Consider the following 19,581-nt stretch of genomic DNA (forward strand, 5'->3'; position numbering starts at 1 on the left):
GGATGGAGCTAGTTGAAAAGATAAACGCAGAAACAAGTCACGAGTTGGTGAGACTAACTTTTTAGTGAACAGTTATTAGACTACAAATACAGCAGCTGTGGAACAACATTATCATTCATTTGGAGTCATATTGGTGGCTACTTGATGAAGGTAAGTCCAATAGTCAAAGTGTATGGTCCGTTTTTAGAGCCTTTTCGCTGACTGTAGCTCAGACGGTAGAGCAGGTCGTCCCTCATTAAGAAAATCTGCGGTTCGATCCTCGGCTCCTCCAGTCCATGTCGATGTGTCCTTGGGCAAGACACTTAACCCCAATTTGCTCCCGTAGTGGATGCGAATGGGTGAATGACATGTAGTGTAAAAGTGCTTTGACTGGTCGGAAGACTAGAAAGGCGCTATACAAGTACAACTCCATTTACCTTTCACCATTACCCAAACAGCTGCCTGTTGCAGTCGAAAAATAATGCATTGAGAGCAGTGAGAGTGAACCAGAACAGTAAAGTGGCGCCCAGACGAATAAACAATGACCTGAAACTCGCTATATAGCTCTGTAAAGACGAGTGGACCTGCAGATTGGGGTGATGATTGCCACACTGTCTTATTATTGTCATTTAATACATTGCTATTGTGAAAATATTGCCACAGTCATCAATTATCATCCCAAGGGGCACATGGATGTCATTACATTTAATGGCAATCCATTCAATAGTTGACATTTTAGTCTGGACCAAACTGGAGGACTAATTCATCCCCAGAGCTCAAAAGACACAGCCACATTATTGATGTGCTGAAAACATGACACATTATGACGAATGTGAAATTAAAAAAAGAAAAAGACAACACATATATTTATTTAAGTACTGTATTCTAGGACCTTCTACAGAGCTTAACATTATTAAGTTATGGAGATCTGGATCTGATTGTGGCTTAATCTTGACCGACGTAACAACTGCACCAAGAGGAAAGAAAGCAAATCCTGTCCTCTCCCTGTGTGGCTGTGAGGGATACAGGGATGGGATCCACTTGGGCTTTGTTTTCCATCTATCATGAGGTTGTTACTGCCTGCTGTCATCATTGGCTGTCCCCTGGATGAAGAGTTAATCCACGGGCAGCGGGGTTTGGCTTCGACCCAACTTCACTCTCTGTTTACCTTAGACGCTCATTAAAGGGATGTCGTCTCTTTGATACCTAAACTGGACAAAGTCAAACTCATGGCTTAATGAATGCCATGCCGCAGCTCGAGAACAGATGCATTTAGTAGCTGTTTTCTTTTCTACATCAACGATCACCTACTGCTGATTTCTCATTTTAATTTCTCATACGTTCAGGAATCAATATTTGCATTTTCTCTTTTAAAAGAGATTTTTTATTCAAGATTGATATCTGAATATTTAAATCCACGGGTCTTGATATTTTGCATTGCACTTCTTCGATATTGTGAGTGGAACCACGGAGTAAGGGTATAAAAAAGCCTGGTGTGTTTGTTTCTATAGTTACACACTGCGGTGTGTGTGTCCCTGTTTTTATTCTTGGCAGGTCAAGTGAGGAGGGCAAGATTTATTTAGGGGATGCAATGAAAAGTGTGCTACAGAATGCCTGGATGCATATGGCATCTCTGCTATTTGGCCCAGACTTCAGGGAAGGTTGCTGAGTGTTCAGTGTTGTCCTCAAAGCATTATGTCCATGTCCAATAAACAGAGAAACTTCCACAGAATAATGATTCAAATTGTTATAGTAACTATCAAATTAGACTTTTTGTATTCATTGTGTAATTAAAGGTGTCCTAAAGATTTTCAATCTTGCTCTCTTGTGTTTAGAGATTAATTGATCATAAGCACTTTTCATCTGTGCTAAAAATATTCATCCATTAAAAAACGTAACTGTATATAAGATGTATCCTGCTATCCAGTATTATATCATCACTGACATAAGTGACAACAAAACTTTCAAAAGTTTTCAAAAAAGTCAACCATCATAGTTGAAAGAAATGTTGAGCAATGCACACGGATCACTTCATCAAGTGTCAGGCCCAACTCAAAAGATGATCCATAAAAGGCTACTAGGTATTTTTATCTTAACATGACCTTGTGCACCGTATTGAGTACACATTCTGACATTCTCACTACATCCAGTATGACTGCTTGATTTCTCCATACTGTGCTGTCAGTATCGCTGCAGTAAAATCCTATTTGATGTAATTTCTTGGATATCCGACATTGGACACTGCATGGTTTAGGTCTTATATTAAGTGATGGCCTTACTACCAGGGACCAACGTGGACCTGTTGATAGAGAACTCATATACATCAAGTATCTGAGCAGTATTTTGAGCTGTGTTGTCCTCTCTCTGTGTGTGTGAGACCAAACAGTGTCTACACACATGTCCTGCCAGCTGATGTCAGGTTATAGTCCCTCTGTGTGGGACTAATGACCACTCCGGTGCCGAGGTGTCCCACCGACTCGACCTCAGAGGCACTCGTGAGAAGAACACAAAAACCTTTGGAGGATCATTTCACACAGGTCATGTGCATTTTTTAGATTACGCTGATGCTGATAATAAATGTTAATTTATTTTGATTATCGAAGCCTAGGTAATAAGTCAAATACACAATATACTGCATTATTGATATTCAAACTTCTTTACAATACAGAAAAAACAAGAAAAATCAGCCCCAATAGTTAAATTACAAGTTGAGAGAGGTTTAGTTGTGCACTGCAGAATGATTCCCCAGTATACAGAAATAGTGCTCGGATGCCAGATTTAAACTTGACATAGAGACGTTGATGTTACTGCAAGTAGTGATTGGTCACTTCATTCACATAGTCCCCACTCCCTTCATTTCCCTCTGAAGTGTGTGGAATCACACAGGTCAATGAAGATACATTAGAGAATAGCAGACTTTAAAGTGGATTTTATACCACTTGTAGAAATACTTGACCAGAATCAATGGCAGTTTATTGCTGAATTTATTCATCTTAAGTGCATAGCATTTACCCATTAGAGGGCACAGGCCCTATGCATTCCAAAAAAATCCAACATAAGTTTTCTTTACAATTAAATTGTAATGTAAACAATAATTTTCAAAGGTAACCTTAAAAAATCAAGGAACTTGATCAACTCTGTTGACATATTTTTTTTGTTTTGATTTATTTAGAAATGAAGAAGGAGGAGAATAGGAAAATAACACAAAAGCATAGCTATTGCCCAAATCTATACAACGTAAATATAAATTGTCAAATTTGTTAAAACTTGACAATGTATTTGATCACACAGACTCCACTGAATTAGGTTAGTTTTTGCACTGGATTTTATCCCCCACCTTTTTCAATGAGAGAAGGGGAAAAGGGTGGGTGTTGGTTGGGGGGAGCACTTTCACAGCTTGTCCAATGGTCTTTCTTAAATTAGCCATGGGGGCAGGAGGCTCCCTCCCTGCACTGACAGAAGGAGGGGCCTGCGCCTGTCACTGTCTACTCTTTCATTATTACCTGCACAGCCTTGCAGCATTCACCACACTTGTGTCTCTGTGTGGCCACGAACAGAGAGAGACACAGAGGACACACTCAGAGGCCCAAACCAACGCAGAGAGTTTTCTTTTTTTATGCTTTTTCCCCACTTGGGACAGCCTACTACTGCTGACTTGTAAGATAAATTGCAAGGCAACTAGCAGTGGATATGGCTGGTTGTCTGCAAAGTTCCCCACTTTGTCAAAAGTGGGCAGTTTTAAGATGCCTGCTTGTGACATTTTCTCTCAGCTTCTGTTTCGCAGAGCCGTTTGACCCAGCTCACCTTTATCACCACAGATCTGGACCTAATGAAGACAACATCATTATCGCTAACAATGGGATCAGGGTGCCTTTAGGGAAGTCCGTGTTTCTGGACCCTGTAAGTGACCTGGTAACAGAAGTGCAGCCTGGTGACCGCTGCCACATAACAGTTTTGGACAATGACCCGCTGGCCCAGAAACCTGGGATTCTGACCCCTAAAAAGTTCCCCTGTTCATTCGGACCAGATGAAGTGAAATACACTCATTTCGGATCTCGGAGCCCCAGCAAGGATCGTGTGAAGCTGCAGCTTCGTTATGACTCCCAGACGGACACAGTTATCATTCCTTTCATGCTGGAAGTGGAAGTGGTTTTCCAGCAGCTTGAGATCCTCACCAGGAACATGCCCCTTAATGTTGAAAAGCTCAGTGGTGACAGCAACCCTATTGACAAAAAGGGTCTGGAGTTTTCCTTTGAGGACGGTGTCACACAGTGTAAGATGGCCACTCTGGTCGGAGCTGGAGGTCTTCCCAGGTATGGCACTCTTTTAAATAACCCCTCAAATGGCCAAATGGTTGACTGTGATGAGTTTGTGCAACAAGGCATTCGCTACAAGCACACAGCTAAAACAAACTCACCAAACAGAGACTATATTCCAATGATGGTAGAGCTGCAGGATAATGAAGGCAACATCATAATGCAAGAGCATTTCCAAATGATGGTTAGAATCAGAGAGGGTGCAGAGAATACCGCTCCTAAACCGAGCTTTGTAGCCATGATGATGATGGAAGTTGATCAGTTTGTGATGACAGCTATTACAAATGACATGCTAGCTGCTGAAGATGTTGAATCTGACCCCGATGATTTAATCTTTAACATTACTACACCGCTGAGCCCTCAGCAGGGCTATATCATCAGCACAGATGATCAGAACCTGCCTATCACCTCTTTCTATCAGAGAGACATCAAAGATCTTAAAATAGCATATAAACCACCCTCAGATGACTCAGAGGTAGAGAGGATTTTCCAGCTAGAGTTTGAAATTATAGACACCGATGGTGCTGTGTCTGATACATTTGCTTTTATGATTGTGGTGAAGCCTATGAATACCTTGGCTCCTGTGGCAACCAAAAATACAGGGCAGCTATTGTTTGAAGGGCAGTCCAGAGCTCTCTCCAGCTCCCAGAATTTAGAGATTAGTGATGAGGACAACCTGGAAGATGTGAGAATAACTGTTGTTGATGGCTTAAAGCATGGAGTCCTAACCGTGTTTGGAGCTCGCAGGAAATTCTTTACACCTGTCGATCTAGACGCCGGCATTGTGGTGTACCAGCATGACGGCAGCGATACCTATAGCGACAACATTATTTTTAGAATGACTGATGGCAGTAATAATGTGGAGTTTTTGTTCCCTATCACTATTGCTCCAACTGATGATGAGCCGCCTATTATCAATGCTAACACCGGTCTGGTACTATTCAAGAATGAAGTCATGCAGATCTCTCCCTTCATCCTGAGTGCCACAGATATTGATTCAGAAGACTCCACCATTAAGTTTATCTTGGAGGCGCCCTACTCAACTGTAGGGGAGCTCCTGCTGAGGCAAGCGGAGCCTCCCTCTGACCCGTCTCTCTGGAAGTTCAGCGAGACAGATGAGATGTTTGAGCAGGTGGTAACTGAATGGTTTCAGCAGGATATTATGGATGGAAAACTGTTCTACCGTCACGTCGGTCCCCATAGCATTACCACTGTGATTGATCAGTTTGTGTTCCGGGTCCAAGATGACAATGACCCTTCCAATCAATCTGGGGAACATATGTTTACCATCAAAATCCATCCTGTTGATGACCTTGCGCCAGAGCTTTTTCCAGGCACCATCCTTCACATGACAGTCCAGGAGTACGAGCTAACATACTTCAAGAAGAAGTTCTTGTGTTACACTGATCTAGATTCAGATGACAGGGACCTGAAGTACACCATCAGTAAGCCCCCAACTGACACAGATGAGAACAATCCAGCCCCCTTAGGTGAAATTGTACTGACTGACAGCCCAGACATTGCAATTACAGAGTTCACACAGGCCCAGGTTAATCACCACAAAGTATCTTACAAGCCCCCAGACCAGGAGCTGGGCATTACTCCAAAAGTGGCTCAGTTCACCTTCATTGTGGAAGACACTGCTGGTAACACATTAGATGGACTATTCACCATTTTCCTACAGCCAGTGGACAACAAACCTCCACTTATCACCAACACAGGGTTCACTGTTATGGAAAGAAGTATATATATCATCACTAGGAAAGAGCTGCATGCCACAGACACAGATACAGATGATGAAAATATCATATTCACTGTGACCCAGATTCCTCGGTACGGGCTGCTGCAGTATCTGGGGATCGACATGGCAAACGAAGAAACATTTGTACTCGAAGACATTGAAAATGGTCACCTAACTTACATCCACGGTGGAGAGGAATCCCACAATGATGTCATCAAGATTGATGTCAGTGACGGTTTTCATGAGGTACCCATCACCATTAAAATCACTGTTGAGCCAGTTGATGACGAGACCCCCACTATCATGCTCCCAGCCGGTCTGCTCGGGGCAGCCATTGATGTACTAGAGAACGGAGCCACAGAGATTACAAGTAATGTCATTCAGGGCCGTGATGAAGACACAGATGACCTCATCCTCACTTTCATTGTTGAGGAGCCTCCCAGGCTGGGGGAAATCCTAGTTAACGGTGCTCCCGCCGAGAGATTCACCCAGGAAGACATCATCAATGGGGCAGTGGTGTATGCACACACATCCGGTGAAATTGGACCAGTCAAAGAATACGACTCCTTCAATCTTACTCTATCTGATTTGTCAGAGCAGTGGGTTGTTGGCGGCAACAAGGTCCAAGGAGTGACAGTTCGTGTCACCATCCTTCCTGTTGACAGCATTCCACCTATTGTCAGTGTTGGAGAGCAGTTTGTTGGACTGGAAGGGGAGAAGAATGTCATTACTCTGGACCACATCCAAACTGAGGATATCGACACTGACAATGATGATATCCTTTGCACCATCATTGTCCAACCAACATCTGGGTATGTTGAGAACATCTCCCCAGCTGCAGGCTCTGAAAAATCCAGGACTGGGACAGCCATCACTGCCTTTAGCATTAAAGACGTTGCCCTCGGCCATATCTTCTATGTCCAAAGCATCCATAAAGGAGTTGAACCCGTGGAAGATCGTTTCACCTTCCGTTGCTCGGACGGTATTAATTTCTCTGAACGCCACTTCTTCCCTATAGTCATCATTCCAGCCAATGACGAGAAGCCGGAGATTTTCATCCGCGAGTTTTTGGTAATGGAGGGCATGAGTCTGATCATTGACACGCCGATTCTGAACGCAGCTGATGCTGACATCCCTGGGGATGAGCTGCACTTTGAGATCATCAAAAAACCCAAACACGGTACGATAGTTCAGCAGCTCAGCACTGGCACCATCCCTGTGGAAACATTCAACTTGGAACAGATCAAAGAGGCATCCAACATTGTCTATGAACACGATGACTCAGAGACCAAAGAGGACAGCTTTGAGATCAGACTCTCAGATGGGAAACATACAGTGGAGAAAACAGTTCTTATCATGGTTATTCCTGTTGATGATGAGACACCAAGGATGGCTATAAATGATGGCCTTGATGTTGACATTGGAGAGACAAAGGTCATCAGCAACCGGGTTTTGAAAGCCACAGATCTTGACTCTGAAGATAAAGAGCTAACATATGTTGTGCGTTACGGCCCAGGCCAGGGCTACCTTCAGCGTATCAGTAAGTTTGGTAATGTTTTAGGTAATATCACCCTCGGGATGAACTTCACACAAGACGAAATTGACAAACAGCTCATCCAGTATGTACACACAGGCCAGGAAGGAATCCGTGACCTGCTGAAGTTTGACATCACAGATGGCATCAATCCCCTTATTGACCGTTACTTTTACATCAACATCGGAAGCATTGACATGGTCTTTCCAGATGTTATCAACAAAGGTGTGACTCTCAAAGAAGGAGGAAGAGTAACTCTTACCACTGACCTCCTCAGCACTACTGACATTAACAGTCCTGATGAATTCCTCAGCTTTAGCATCACAAGAGCACCTAGTAGAGGCCACTTAGAGAACACTGACCACCCAGGTGTTCCCATTTCTACCTTCACCCAACTGCAGCTTGCTGGCAACAAGATCTACTACATCCACACCTCTGATGATGAGATGAAAATGGACAGCTTTGAATTTGAGGTGACAGATGGTTACAATCCTGTCTTCCGTACCTTCAGAGTGTCCATCACTGACGTAGATAATAAGAAACCTGTCTTGACTATTAGCAAACTAGTTGTGGAAGAGGGAGAAACCAAGCTCATCACACCGTTTGAGTTGACAGCTGAGGATCGGGATACCCCAGACAACCTATTGCGATTCATAGTCACCCAGGTGCCAGTGCACGGGCAGCTGCTTTTCAACAATACCAAACCAATCACAGTCTTTTCCAAGCAGGACCTAAACGAGAACCTTATCAGCTATAAGCACGATGGCACTGAGTCCAACGAAGACAGCTTCTCCTTCACTGTCACAGATGGCACTCATACTGATTTTTATGTCTTTCCTGACACTGTATATGAGACACGCAAGCCTCAGATGATGACGATTCACATCAACACTGTGGACAACGGTGTACCCCAGATTGTAGTTAACAAAGCTGCTGCCTCACTGAAGGTCCTCCAAACAAGCCACCTGGGCTTCATGATCACCAGCAAGGCCCTTCGATCAGAGGACCGTGACAGTTCCCAGAAGGTCCTGAAATACATTGTGTCTGAGGCTCCTCTGCATGGCTTCATCATGAACACTGCCCTGGGCAACGACAGCATCAAGACCTTCTCTCAAGGTAAGACAATGTAACACTATTTCATCTTAGAGTTTTAAAATGTAATATGCAATGAATTATATGACCATATGTAATACTAAAGAGGTCCATTATGATCTGACTCTGCAGTAACCCTCAGTTCTACAAAGCATTTTAGCATTTTTCACTCAATGTTTTGGTTTCATGGCCCACTGCTTTGGTTCACTCTTACTTCTCTCACCTCGTTTCCAGCTATAGCAGGCAGCTGTATTCAGCAAGTAGAGCTTTAGTAAAGCTCATAACATAATCTAGCATTTAGCATTTAGCAGCTAAAGAGTCAGATATTTCCTTCCGGAGTTGGTGGAGACCAAAACAGAGCTATAAAGAGAGGGAATATTGGACTGAAACACTATATTAGGTTCTAATGTCAATGTTGTCAATGCCAAAATAAAATTTTATATTGTTCAAGGTTCATTATCATGCAACCCTAATATGGAGTAATCTTTTTCTGTCATAATACAAAATAATGAATTATTGATGAACAATATAAGGTTTTTCTAAAAAAGTGTAAATTATAGATAACTATGTCGCAATACATTAATGAAGATATTGTAATAAAACAAAATAACAACTGATTGTACGATTGTAATACTACTACTATTAATGATACTAATACAACCAAAAATAAATAATAACTGTATATTGTATTTTTGTAATAGATATTTCTAACTAATAAGATATTTAGACTTTGATTAAAACCATGTCTCCTGTGGCCCATATCACGTTAATTGCAGCCTAAGGGTTGTAAGTAAAACCTTGTAAAAATGGCTTAGTTGTCACAGTTATCTTACCTAACGTTTTCAGCTAACACTATTGTCATACCAACAGCTGATATTGATGACATGAAGATCTGTTACGTGCTGTTGGATGGGAGCAACGCCACAAGTGATATCTTCTACTTCACTGTTGAAGACAACGGTAGGAATCCTTTAATATTTCATACTTGTGTGCACTGACACCAAATTGGGGCCCATTACTGAGGAACCGTTTGCTCGAGGGCTGTCCTCAGACTTTAATTGTCTTTTAATAGCTTCTTCAAATTGATACTTCCTGCTCTCTGTCAATCTCCCAACTGTTTGCATCACAAAGACTTAAGGCAGTTGGCCATGACTGACACTCAGTATAGTGCCGCCATCTCTGTAAGCCTCACTGGAAATGGGTTACAGGTTTAAAGGACAGGGGTCAGAGGGGACTTCGGCCACTGACTGTGGGTTAGTAAAAGTGAAAGAGATGGGACTACCTCATGCTCTAAACTTTATTGTTATGGAACAATGGGATCCTTTTCCCCAGGGCACGTTTCTCAGTTTTCAAATCATCCCTTTTCATCCTGTTCTTGCAGTGACGCTGTGAAATGTGTAAAGGATGAGCTTTTCAGTTGAGACTTTCTTCCTGGAATTAGTCTGTTTCGGTTTGGCCTCGAAAACGTACCATAGTGTGTGTGAATGGTTTCAAAAACATTTTAAAAGCAATAATATTTTGTGTATGTTACGAGTGTAGGAATACTGGAAATGTCTGTGTAATCCATTCAATGCATTTAATAGAATTTAAATGAAGAGATTATGTTTTCCAGTCTCTATTTTTTGCTTTACAAGCCAACAACATTCAATAGGGACCTTTACATTTCAAATTCCATTGCTCATCTTACTCGGGCACTCCTCTTATACACTTTGGTTTTCATTAACTCTTGTATTACCCAAATATTATATTTCCTTATAGTCTACGGGTATAACATGACAGTCAAGTTGTCTTCTCATTTAACACATCTGTGAACATGTTCTCATCCTGTTTAACCCACAGAATTCTCTTAAATTAACTAAATATATGTACATGGAACAGACATGACGATATAATGTATAGCCTCTGTGGCCTGTCACCTCTAACTTTTACATGGAGTTACATGAACAGCATTATAAATTTAGTAAATGCAAAGCAATAAAAACTGCAACAGGTGGCTTTTGCGTTAAGTATCAGCTATAAAATACAAAACAAGATTTGGAAATGTAATCAATGCAGCAGGGAAATTTTAGTCTTTAATTATGCTGGATTGAGAGCCGTGTTGGTGATAATACCACCATCACCATCAGGGCCATTGAGAAGGCCGGCCTGGGAGGATGTTTCTTTTTGTCAAATTACTGTCTTTTTGTCAGCAAAGTGAAGCCTCTTATTAGCCTCAACTGGTTCCCAGTAATTAACTTTTTCCCCAAGACTTTAAGTGAAGTAGGTGATAATTTATTTTGAATCAGGGTCAGCAGCTCTGGCATTGATTTAATAACACAGCCATTATTATTCTTTGTTCTATACTGTTCACCAATGTTTCTCTATACTCATTTTGGAGCTATTCATCTGCCTGAAGCAAAGCTGGTTAGCTTTTCTGTTTTAAGTGGAGGTTTAACCACAGGAAGGAAACGAAAAGTCTTCAATTAGCTCAACAGTCCCTTTTCTGTTTGCTTTCATACATTGTTTAAGCTTCCAGCCAACTCAGCTGAACCAGGTGCAGCAGTGCAGGCTGTGACATAAAACAAAACCGTGTTTCTGCATGACCACGGTTCACATGTAAAGGCCACAGACAGCTCACGCCACAATGTTCATGTAATTAATAGCATACACATATATAATTCCACATAAAAGATAAACTGGTTATCATGTGCTCAGCTGCACACTCACCTCGACGCACATACATAGCCACACACGCACAAACAAATACACAGGCACACCCGGAAAAAGATCAAATAACAGATAAAAGCGATTCAAGCCAACCGGTGAATCACTAATGTGAAGAGTTGAGGGGGCGACTCCGGGGGGACGTGGCGTTATCCTGGACATGTAGGGACATGAAGGTGGAGAGCACACTGATGGTCAACCTATCTGCTCATAAATCTAAGTAGGTGAGCTGTTTGTGTGGGAAGCAGACCGCCCGGTCATTAGAGATTTGCACCCAAGATAATCCCCTGAAACTGGTCCTTGTCAGCACTCCCATTGCTAATCTTAACATTCGAATGGAACTAAATTACTTATTTTTCAAAGTTGAAAAGAAATGTTTGCTCAAACACCATAAAAAGATTACAATTCATAATTCAAAAGTTTGGAATTAATCCCAAAAAAACTCCAATCAATTTCTCCATTGTTCAGGATCTTTTTGGAAACACTCAGTGATTAGTTTGACAAAGAGAGACAGAAGAGTAAACTTGTGCTTTATCCAAACTGTCCAAAATGATCTTATGGCATGTAAACCTCCCCCATACACAGCCATGTTTTACCTTGAATTGCCTAATCATTGTGTTTCCTTGACATTTAGCATTTTCAAAACTATCCAGCTTAGTAAGTTCTTATGTTTAACACAGTTTGAGTGTGACCTCGCTTTAAGAAATAACCCTCAGAGGCACTGATATGGCAGCTGCTTAAGGGTCTTAGCAGCCTTTAAAAGGTACCTGCTACTACATGCACTGCACTGATGCTTCTTCACAAGACAAGAATACACACACAAATAAACACAGTCCCGATCATTAACACATCCTCATAGAGTCGTGTAGCAGTTTGGCATACCTTATAAGGCTCAAATGTTGCATGTTACGTGTCTGTTTCTGCAACTGTGTATATGTATGTGCAGATACATCAAGATCTTAATCTTAGAGACTTGAAAGTGCTGTGTCTGGAGTAGCAATAGTTTGTGTGTGTGTGTGCGTGGCCATGCGCAACTAAAGTGTGTCTTAGTGAAAGGTCAGGAGTGGGCATTCAGTGTCGCATCAAGAGACCTGCTGGTCAGCGGTTAAATTCCACACTCTGAGGAGAAAGTCTGTGTATTCTTATCAAGTCAGGACAAATCAAGAAGGCTTTTTGGCCTATCACCTCTTTGCAGAAAGGTGTCGGAGGTGCATAAATCATTCACGTGAGAAAAGCAGAAAAACTGGAGGAAGCTGCAATGCGGATTGCGGTGTTTGCGCACATATTTGTGGGTTGTGTATGACTAAATGAGTGAATTAAGTCAAACATATCCTCCCATTGTGCACTGGAATATAAACGATATAGAACGAATAAACTATCCATTCACAGATGCTTATTTTATAAATCGTTAAATATATTTATTGTATCATGACTTGCAACAACTTAAGCATTATGTTGGTAGGGAAAATGTTGATGTTGATTATGCAACCTTCTATGTAAAGTCCATAATTTTAGTAGCATTTTATAATTTCTTAAGAAGCTTATACATGTAATGACCCACATCTCAGAACTCAAACAAATTCTGCGTGAAAGCTGGAGAGATGATGAGACATTGATTGATTAATGGGCTGAACGGGGGGGGTTTGCTTCATCTTGTAAAGCAGATCTTGTTGTGTTGTCTTCATTTGACCGTAGATGTGATTTTCAACAATGATTTTTTTAAAAGCTGCATCATTTTACAATTTTTTTTACATGATAGGAAAGCAGATGGATTCTCTCAAAACAGTTCTGAAAACAAATTGTACTGTCTTGTCCTGTGGCAGTGAGCTCAAATACAAACTGCAGTTCAACTTGGGTCATTCCTTCTGTCTGCCGGGAATTTCTGTTGGAAAAGCAATAACCTACATGGAAGTGAGCAGGTCAGAAACTCCCTACAGCCATTCAAAAGTGTGGGACACTGAGGCAATAAATACTTGCTTTTACAAGTGGTACTCAGCTCACATTTATCCTTGTCCATCACGCATGGGCCCAGTGAGCCACAGGCTAAGAGAAGAAACTCTTATTTACCGTCAGACATGTTGAGACGTTGGTAGGTTTCTGTTCATTTCTTAGTCTAAGGACTAGCATAATATTTATGTCAGGTCTTTAGACTTTGTCTTCGGTCTTCAGAAACACTGTCTCTGCTTGCCAATCTTATAGGTACAATATCGCCTCAGATTTCATAGCAGTACTAATCAAACTCAACAGATTAACAGACGAGAATAAAGGGAAAACAGAGCCTCTACATTCAGATAAGTTGACTCTGCCTCTCCTCTGTGCTTTTTCCAATAACAATATAGTCTTCCAGCTCTGGAGAGAAATCATAGACCCGAGTGGGTTGAGTGTTATGTGATCATTCAGGGCCGGGAGAGGAATGCACTTCCTTGGAGACTCCAGACTCCAGGGCCACAGACAGAGCAAGGCCTGGAAGTAAAGTAGTATCCCAAGCAGACAGGTGTGTGCGTGAGAGGGAAGGGTCCAGGGGGATCCCCTTTCAAAGCCCTCCGTCACCCCACTCTCAGCTCCGCAGAAATCCAACCCAATCTCAGATAGCCCGATAACCTGCAGACTTCCACCGCAGAGGTGCCTGATCTGGTGGGGCACTTCCCCAGAGGGGAACGAAAAATGATATGTTATGTTTAATGTTTGTCTGGTGAATTTTGTTCCGTACAGTTGGTGTACTCTGTTATACAGCAGCACTGCATGCTCCCCTACTTCCTAACTGTGTTTTGGGATCTTACATGTCACCCGTGTCAACAGTCACCAGGAGATTTACTGGCTAATGGTGCCACGGTCAAGGCCCCCTGTGACTAGAATTCCCCCTCCAACACACCCCACTCTGTTGTCACTCTCCCTCCTTCCCCTCCTCTAAGACCCCTTCATGGTTTTACTATTCTTTTTCTATATCGTGTTCATCTTTTTGACTACTTCTCTATTTCTTTCCCCTTTCTTTCCTCTCAGGTTTCCCCCAATATCCATTTCAATGAGCCATATTATCACCTTGTTCACTGCTTTTCTTTCTCTTTTTGTCCTTTTTCTTCAGCCTTGATTTATGGTGCTGGGAGGGCTGGAATGGCGGAGAGTTATGATCTATGGCTACTGCGGTTATTCTTATCTGCTCTCATATGGCAATGCTGTCGCTGCCCCTAGCCAAGCCGTCGTTGACTCGCACGCCTTCCCTTGTCCTTTTCTTTTTAGCCATGCTAGCGGCGTGGCTCTAGGGACGGCAACGCCGTTCTGTCAGATTGTCTGACGGTTCACCACTTTTGGATTAGATTTTGTACAGACATCCATGTTGACCAGAGGACGTAGCTCTCTGATTTTGGTGATACCATGACCCTTCGTCTTGCGCCACCATGAGGTTGACATTTGGTTTTTACTGAAATGCCTTCAACAACTATTTGATGGATTGTTATGAAATGATGAATTTGGTCATTTCTTAACTTTTCATATAGTGCCAGTAGGTGTAAATTTAAACTTCAATAACTCAGGTTTATGACCCAATACTACCAGAACTAAAGACTTTTACATCAGTATCAGCTGTAGGTACTTACCTGCAGATGTAAGCATGCTAATACGCTAAACTAAGATGGGGAACATGATAAACATAACACTTGCTATAACGTCAGCATGTTAGTATTGTCGATAGGAGCATGTTAACATGCTGACGTTTACCCAAAGCTGCTTTTCTTGCATCTTTGTTCATCATTCTGCACATAATAGTTTGACAAAAGCTGTATATTCCCAGTACCACATCTGTTCTGTGATTAGATGTTGCAAGCATATGTGTCACCATGTCAAGAATATGGCAAGCAACGGTCAAAGGTGTGACTCTCAGGCCCTGTCAAATTATGATTTGTAACATCCTGCGAAGATAAATTCAGTGTCATAAAACGAAGCAGCAATCGAGCCACTGTGATGTGTCAATTTACAGCATATACTGCTGCGGTACTGAAGGAATGATAAGAGTTATTAATACATATAATCATGCAGCATTCCTAACATGGATTCTTTGGAAGGCAGAGAGGAAGCTATAGCTTTCACTATTTGAAAAATGTCTTCTTCTACACTTATTTAAGATGTTGAAGAATCTAAATAAAGAAACATTCATCTGAATCCATCTCCATGATCTAATAAACAGTATACTTATAAAGACAGTGACATTTAAATATGCAGCATAGCTGACTGGAACCTCCGCAGTATTTATATCAACAGGATGATTAATGAGGAAATGTAATAATGGCGATGCTTGTCACCTGATGAGGATATTCTTAGAAGGTTGCTCCTCCTTGCATCATGGTGAACGTTAAAGCCTCATATTGACCTTCCTCTCCAGTTATATCTCAGGCCTGACCGACTATCCCACTGCATCTATGTATGGTGCACGCAACACCGCTGTGTAAATATGAGCTGATGAAGAATGTGCTGTCAAAGGACACAGGTGCAGGGGAAATCTCAGGCTATAATGTCCTGTGTATGACTTGATATTTCGTTTTTTTGCTGAGGCAGGATAATGGATACTTGAAATTTTATGAAGAACACTCTTTCGCGGAGTCATTCTGCCACGCTACATCCAAAATATTTCACAATTGTACAGCTTTGGGTTTTCTGACACTGACTTTTAGACTTTTAGTTAAATACTGCATCAAAACACCTACATGTGCCACATTGTAACAGGCCGCTATGTGACATACTGCACTGAAATAAGTCAAGCAGCTTTTAATGAAGGTTTGGAGAGGATCCAGTTGCTTTCAGACCCTGAAGCAGGAAAACATTACACTTCTTTAATGTTCATTACCTGTCAGGGTTAGGGTCAGTCAGTGATTAGCATCAATCACACGGAAACTAATGTATGAAATAACTGCCAACAGGGACATTTAGAAACACGTGCGGCCTATAAAACTTTACATCCCAGCAGAAGTTATGTTGTTTGTCAGTTTGAAAAGCAAATGGAAATGTGAGCTGCGCCAGGCAGCTACTGTACTGTATGTATTGGATTTGATAGCCAGTCTAATATAGAATGTGCCATAACAAATGTCATAAATTAGACCATCCACCATGTCCAAAATCTGATTGACTTTTATGGGTGCAACTATTTTTTTGCAGGCTTTTAACTCATCTATTTTGAGACCATTGAAACCGTGTTCATTTCTGTTAGGATAACAGAAATGAACACTCTAAGTCTGGCTTCTTGGGTATTTCTTGATTTTCTTGAGACTCATGCCAGCTCCAGCCTCAGTGTCTGACAGCATATACAAAAGAAGTCAGAGAAAGGGAGCTTCCCCTCTCTAACACTGGTGTGAACAATGTGGAGGCAGGCAGGGAGGCATGCCATGGTGGTAGATCTGGCCCACCCAGACTGTGGCCTGCTGTCCCTCTCCGTTGTCCGTCCCCTCAGCGAACAAAGCCGACACAGGGAGGAAGGGGAAGATGGAGGGGAGGGAGGAGGTTTGTGGAGTACAGCTGTCACTCTGCTCCACATAATCTGGGAGTCTGGCGGGAAGGAGGAGAGAGATAGATAGACGGACAAAGACAGGGAGACAGAGCGAGATCTTTGCTTCAGCCGTAAAACTGCTGAAATGGTTTTGGCTCCATCTGAGTTTCTGTTACCATGTGACTTTGTTTGAGTTAACAGTGAAAATGTGGTCAGTTCTGAAGATCATTTGCGTATTAACAAAAACAGGAAACATTATTTGAGATTGTAGATGTGGCTAAAAGCTCAGGAACATTTCCAGTAAGAGATCCTGTGCTCATAACTTGTTTTCTGTCTTTATTACAAATAAATTACAGGCAATTAAACGCCAAGAACAATGTGTCATACGATGGCCATTTGTGCAATCCCTTTGCGGCATTTCACATAATGTCATGTTACAGCTGTGCCTCTAGTTCACATATCAGGTAGCACTTTTTACAGTCATCGGTTTACTACCTGAGTCAATCTGGTCAGTGTTCATATTATTCTTCACAATATTTTTGACTCTTTATAATAAAAATACAACTAAACTAAAATTAGTAAGATATCTAGATATAGGACAAAACATGTACATCAACACAACAATGAGAAACGAGTGCTACAGTATTCTGAATCTCTTAAAAGCCACTGTCTATGTGTGCTCTTATAGGAGTCTGTTATTCAGCACAATATAGTCCATGAAATACGAGTGCAAATACGGTGTTCTTTTCTCATTCATAAAAACTCCATTGTTTTACTCTTTGTAGCGAAGCAGAAACCTAAAGCTGCCTGATTGCTTGACGTCAAAACAGAGGCAGCTTTTTGTCTCTGCCATGTTCATTTGATAATCCTCGTTGATAGCCACTGACTAAGCTTCTCCTCATATCAGCTCCACATAGGGCCGGCTGCCAGCACAAACTTTCTCCGGCACTGAAACAATCTGATAATTGCAGTTTGTCAAAGACTTTATTCTTTTTCGGTTTGGAACTGTACATCAGTTCTAAGGATTTTTCTATTTGAGATGAGGATTTGATTTCTTCTTGGTTTAACAGGTTCAGAACATGTGAAGCAGTGCAGATTGAGCATAGATTGTACAGTTAATGTGTATAGTTGTTTCTGCACAGAAGACTACAAAGTCAGAATGAATGTTTTACAATTTATTATTTATAGTATTATAGTTGTTTTATGCACTGTATAAACAACTCAAGAATCTGGGGCGACATGATCCGTGTTTCCTGTATTTTTAGCCGTGACTGTTGGAAACTTGAGCATGAAGCCTGGTGGATGGTAGCCGTGCCCACTGGGCTAGCTGCTCAATGTTGCCTGCCCTTACCGGGCGTGGCCTTCACCAGTGGAGCTCATGCATTCGTGTGACCGTCTGTGTGTGGAAGATGGCAGAATAAGTAGGTCGGCGAATACTCGATTCTGATTGGCTGCAGGGTGTTCATTTATTCTTGGTAATGGACACCTACTTATCCATACACCTATTGCGTAATATCAGTTAAACTGCCTGCTCACCGATCTAAATGAATGCGCTGGCTACAAGAGAAATCGGAATATCTGTGTAGCATGTCTGTTGTCACTACCCTTAACGTTATTTAATTCATCTTACAGTCGTCTTTAGTCTATTCATGTCAATAGAGATATGATGGAGTACTGTCATTATCCCAGTAAATCCACTTGTTGCTATCAGGATCATCCGAACATGCTTCTGTGATTGAGTGTGGTTTGCCCCGTGTTGTGACTTGGCCTGGTTTGGCATCAGGGTGGAAGGAAGTGGCCCCCTTACCATCCTGAAAACCCCACTCTCAACCCGCTGTTTTTTTCATTGTCCCCAGCCACATAGCAAAAAAACGGCAGCCTCTTTCTTTGTCACTCAGGCAAAACTGAGCTCAATGCTGCTTTATTGTGTGGACAGGCAGGAGCCATTGTTCTCTGTTTACTTTTTATTCAAGCTGGAACGATGTTCTGTTCACCGTTTGTTTTATCATTTCTGAGAGGTTCATCACATCGGATAACAAACTGTTTGTTTTTTAACATAGAACGCTGTTCCACCAAACTGCTGAATGTTTCTTCTGACCAAGGGAAGTTCCCTAACTCTTTTAAGCGTCTTAAGCAGGGTTAGGTCAGCAGGGCTGCTGCCAGTGTGACCAGCCGTGCAAGACTAAAGAGAGGCAGCTCGCTCTAACCTCCCTGATTTAAAGAACCCACTGAGCTTGACCCATTTCACATCAAAAGTCACAGGTCACCAGGCTCTTCTCACTGAAGAATAAGCCATTAGGGCCTTTCGCTGCTGCTAAAAAAACATTCCGATTATATAGCAGACAAAACTGAGTTGACAGTTTGAGGGATTACATGAGTCATGAGATAGTATGGATTAAGGACAGGGTTGAGTCTAAAGTTGTGGATCAGTGGCTTGTGACTCTTTGCTTCCAGTGTTTCGATGAGATTTGTCTTTTATGAGCACAGCTTCTTTCACATGATAAAGAGGCACTAAATGGAGGTCAAAGAGTGTTAAAATTGTTGTTGTTTTTGGCAAAACCAGAAGTATGTCTTTGCGGTCACTATTAGAGCCAAAAGAATCCTCACTCCTCCCACTTAAACTTCACCTTGTTGAAGAGGGAGAGCAGCGGAGGGTGGACATGATGGGGCGACACAGATTTACAAGAGGCCAGCTCATTAAAGAAATGAAACTATGACAGAATTGTTCCATAAGCAGACTATA

General features: G+C 41.9%; 1 protein-coding gene across 1 annotated transcript in view; it reads left to right on the top strand.

Moving 5' to 3' along the window:
• The first annotated feature begins 3,669 nt into the window (after positions 1-3,669).
• frem3 (Fras1 related extracellular matrix 3) overlaps positions 3,670-19,581 on the top strand; it is a 28,674-nt gene continuing 12,762 nt past the window's right edge. Inside the window, exons 1-2 of the mRNA XM_031863273.1 lie at positions 3,670-8,686; positions 9,533-9,622. Of these exons, the coding sequence (XP_031719133.1) occupies positions 3,670-8,686; positions 9,533-9,622 (5,107 nt within the window). The remainder of the gene's footprint in view (positions 8,687-9,532; positions 9,623-19,581) is intronic.

Source organism: Anarrhichthys ocellatus, unplaced genomic scaffold (assembly GCF_004355925.1).
Source record: "Anarrhichthys ocellatus isolate YVR2014 unplaced genomic scaffold, GSC_Weel_1.0 scaffold28, whole genome shotgun sequence".
Lineage (NCBI taxonomy): Eukaryota > Metazoa > Chordata > Actinopteri > Perciformes > Anarhichadidae > Anarrhichthys > Anarrhichthys ocellatus.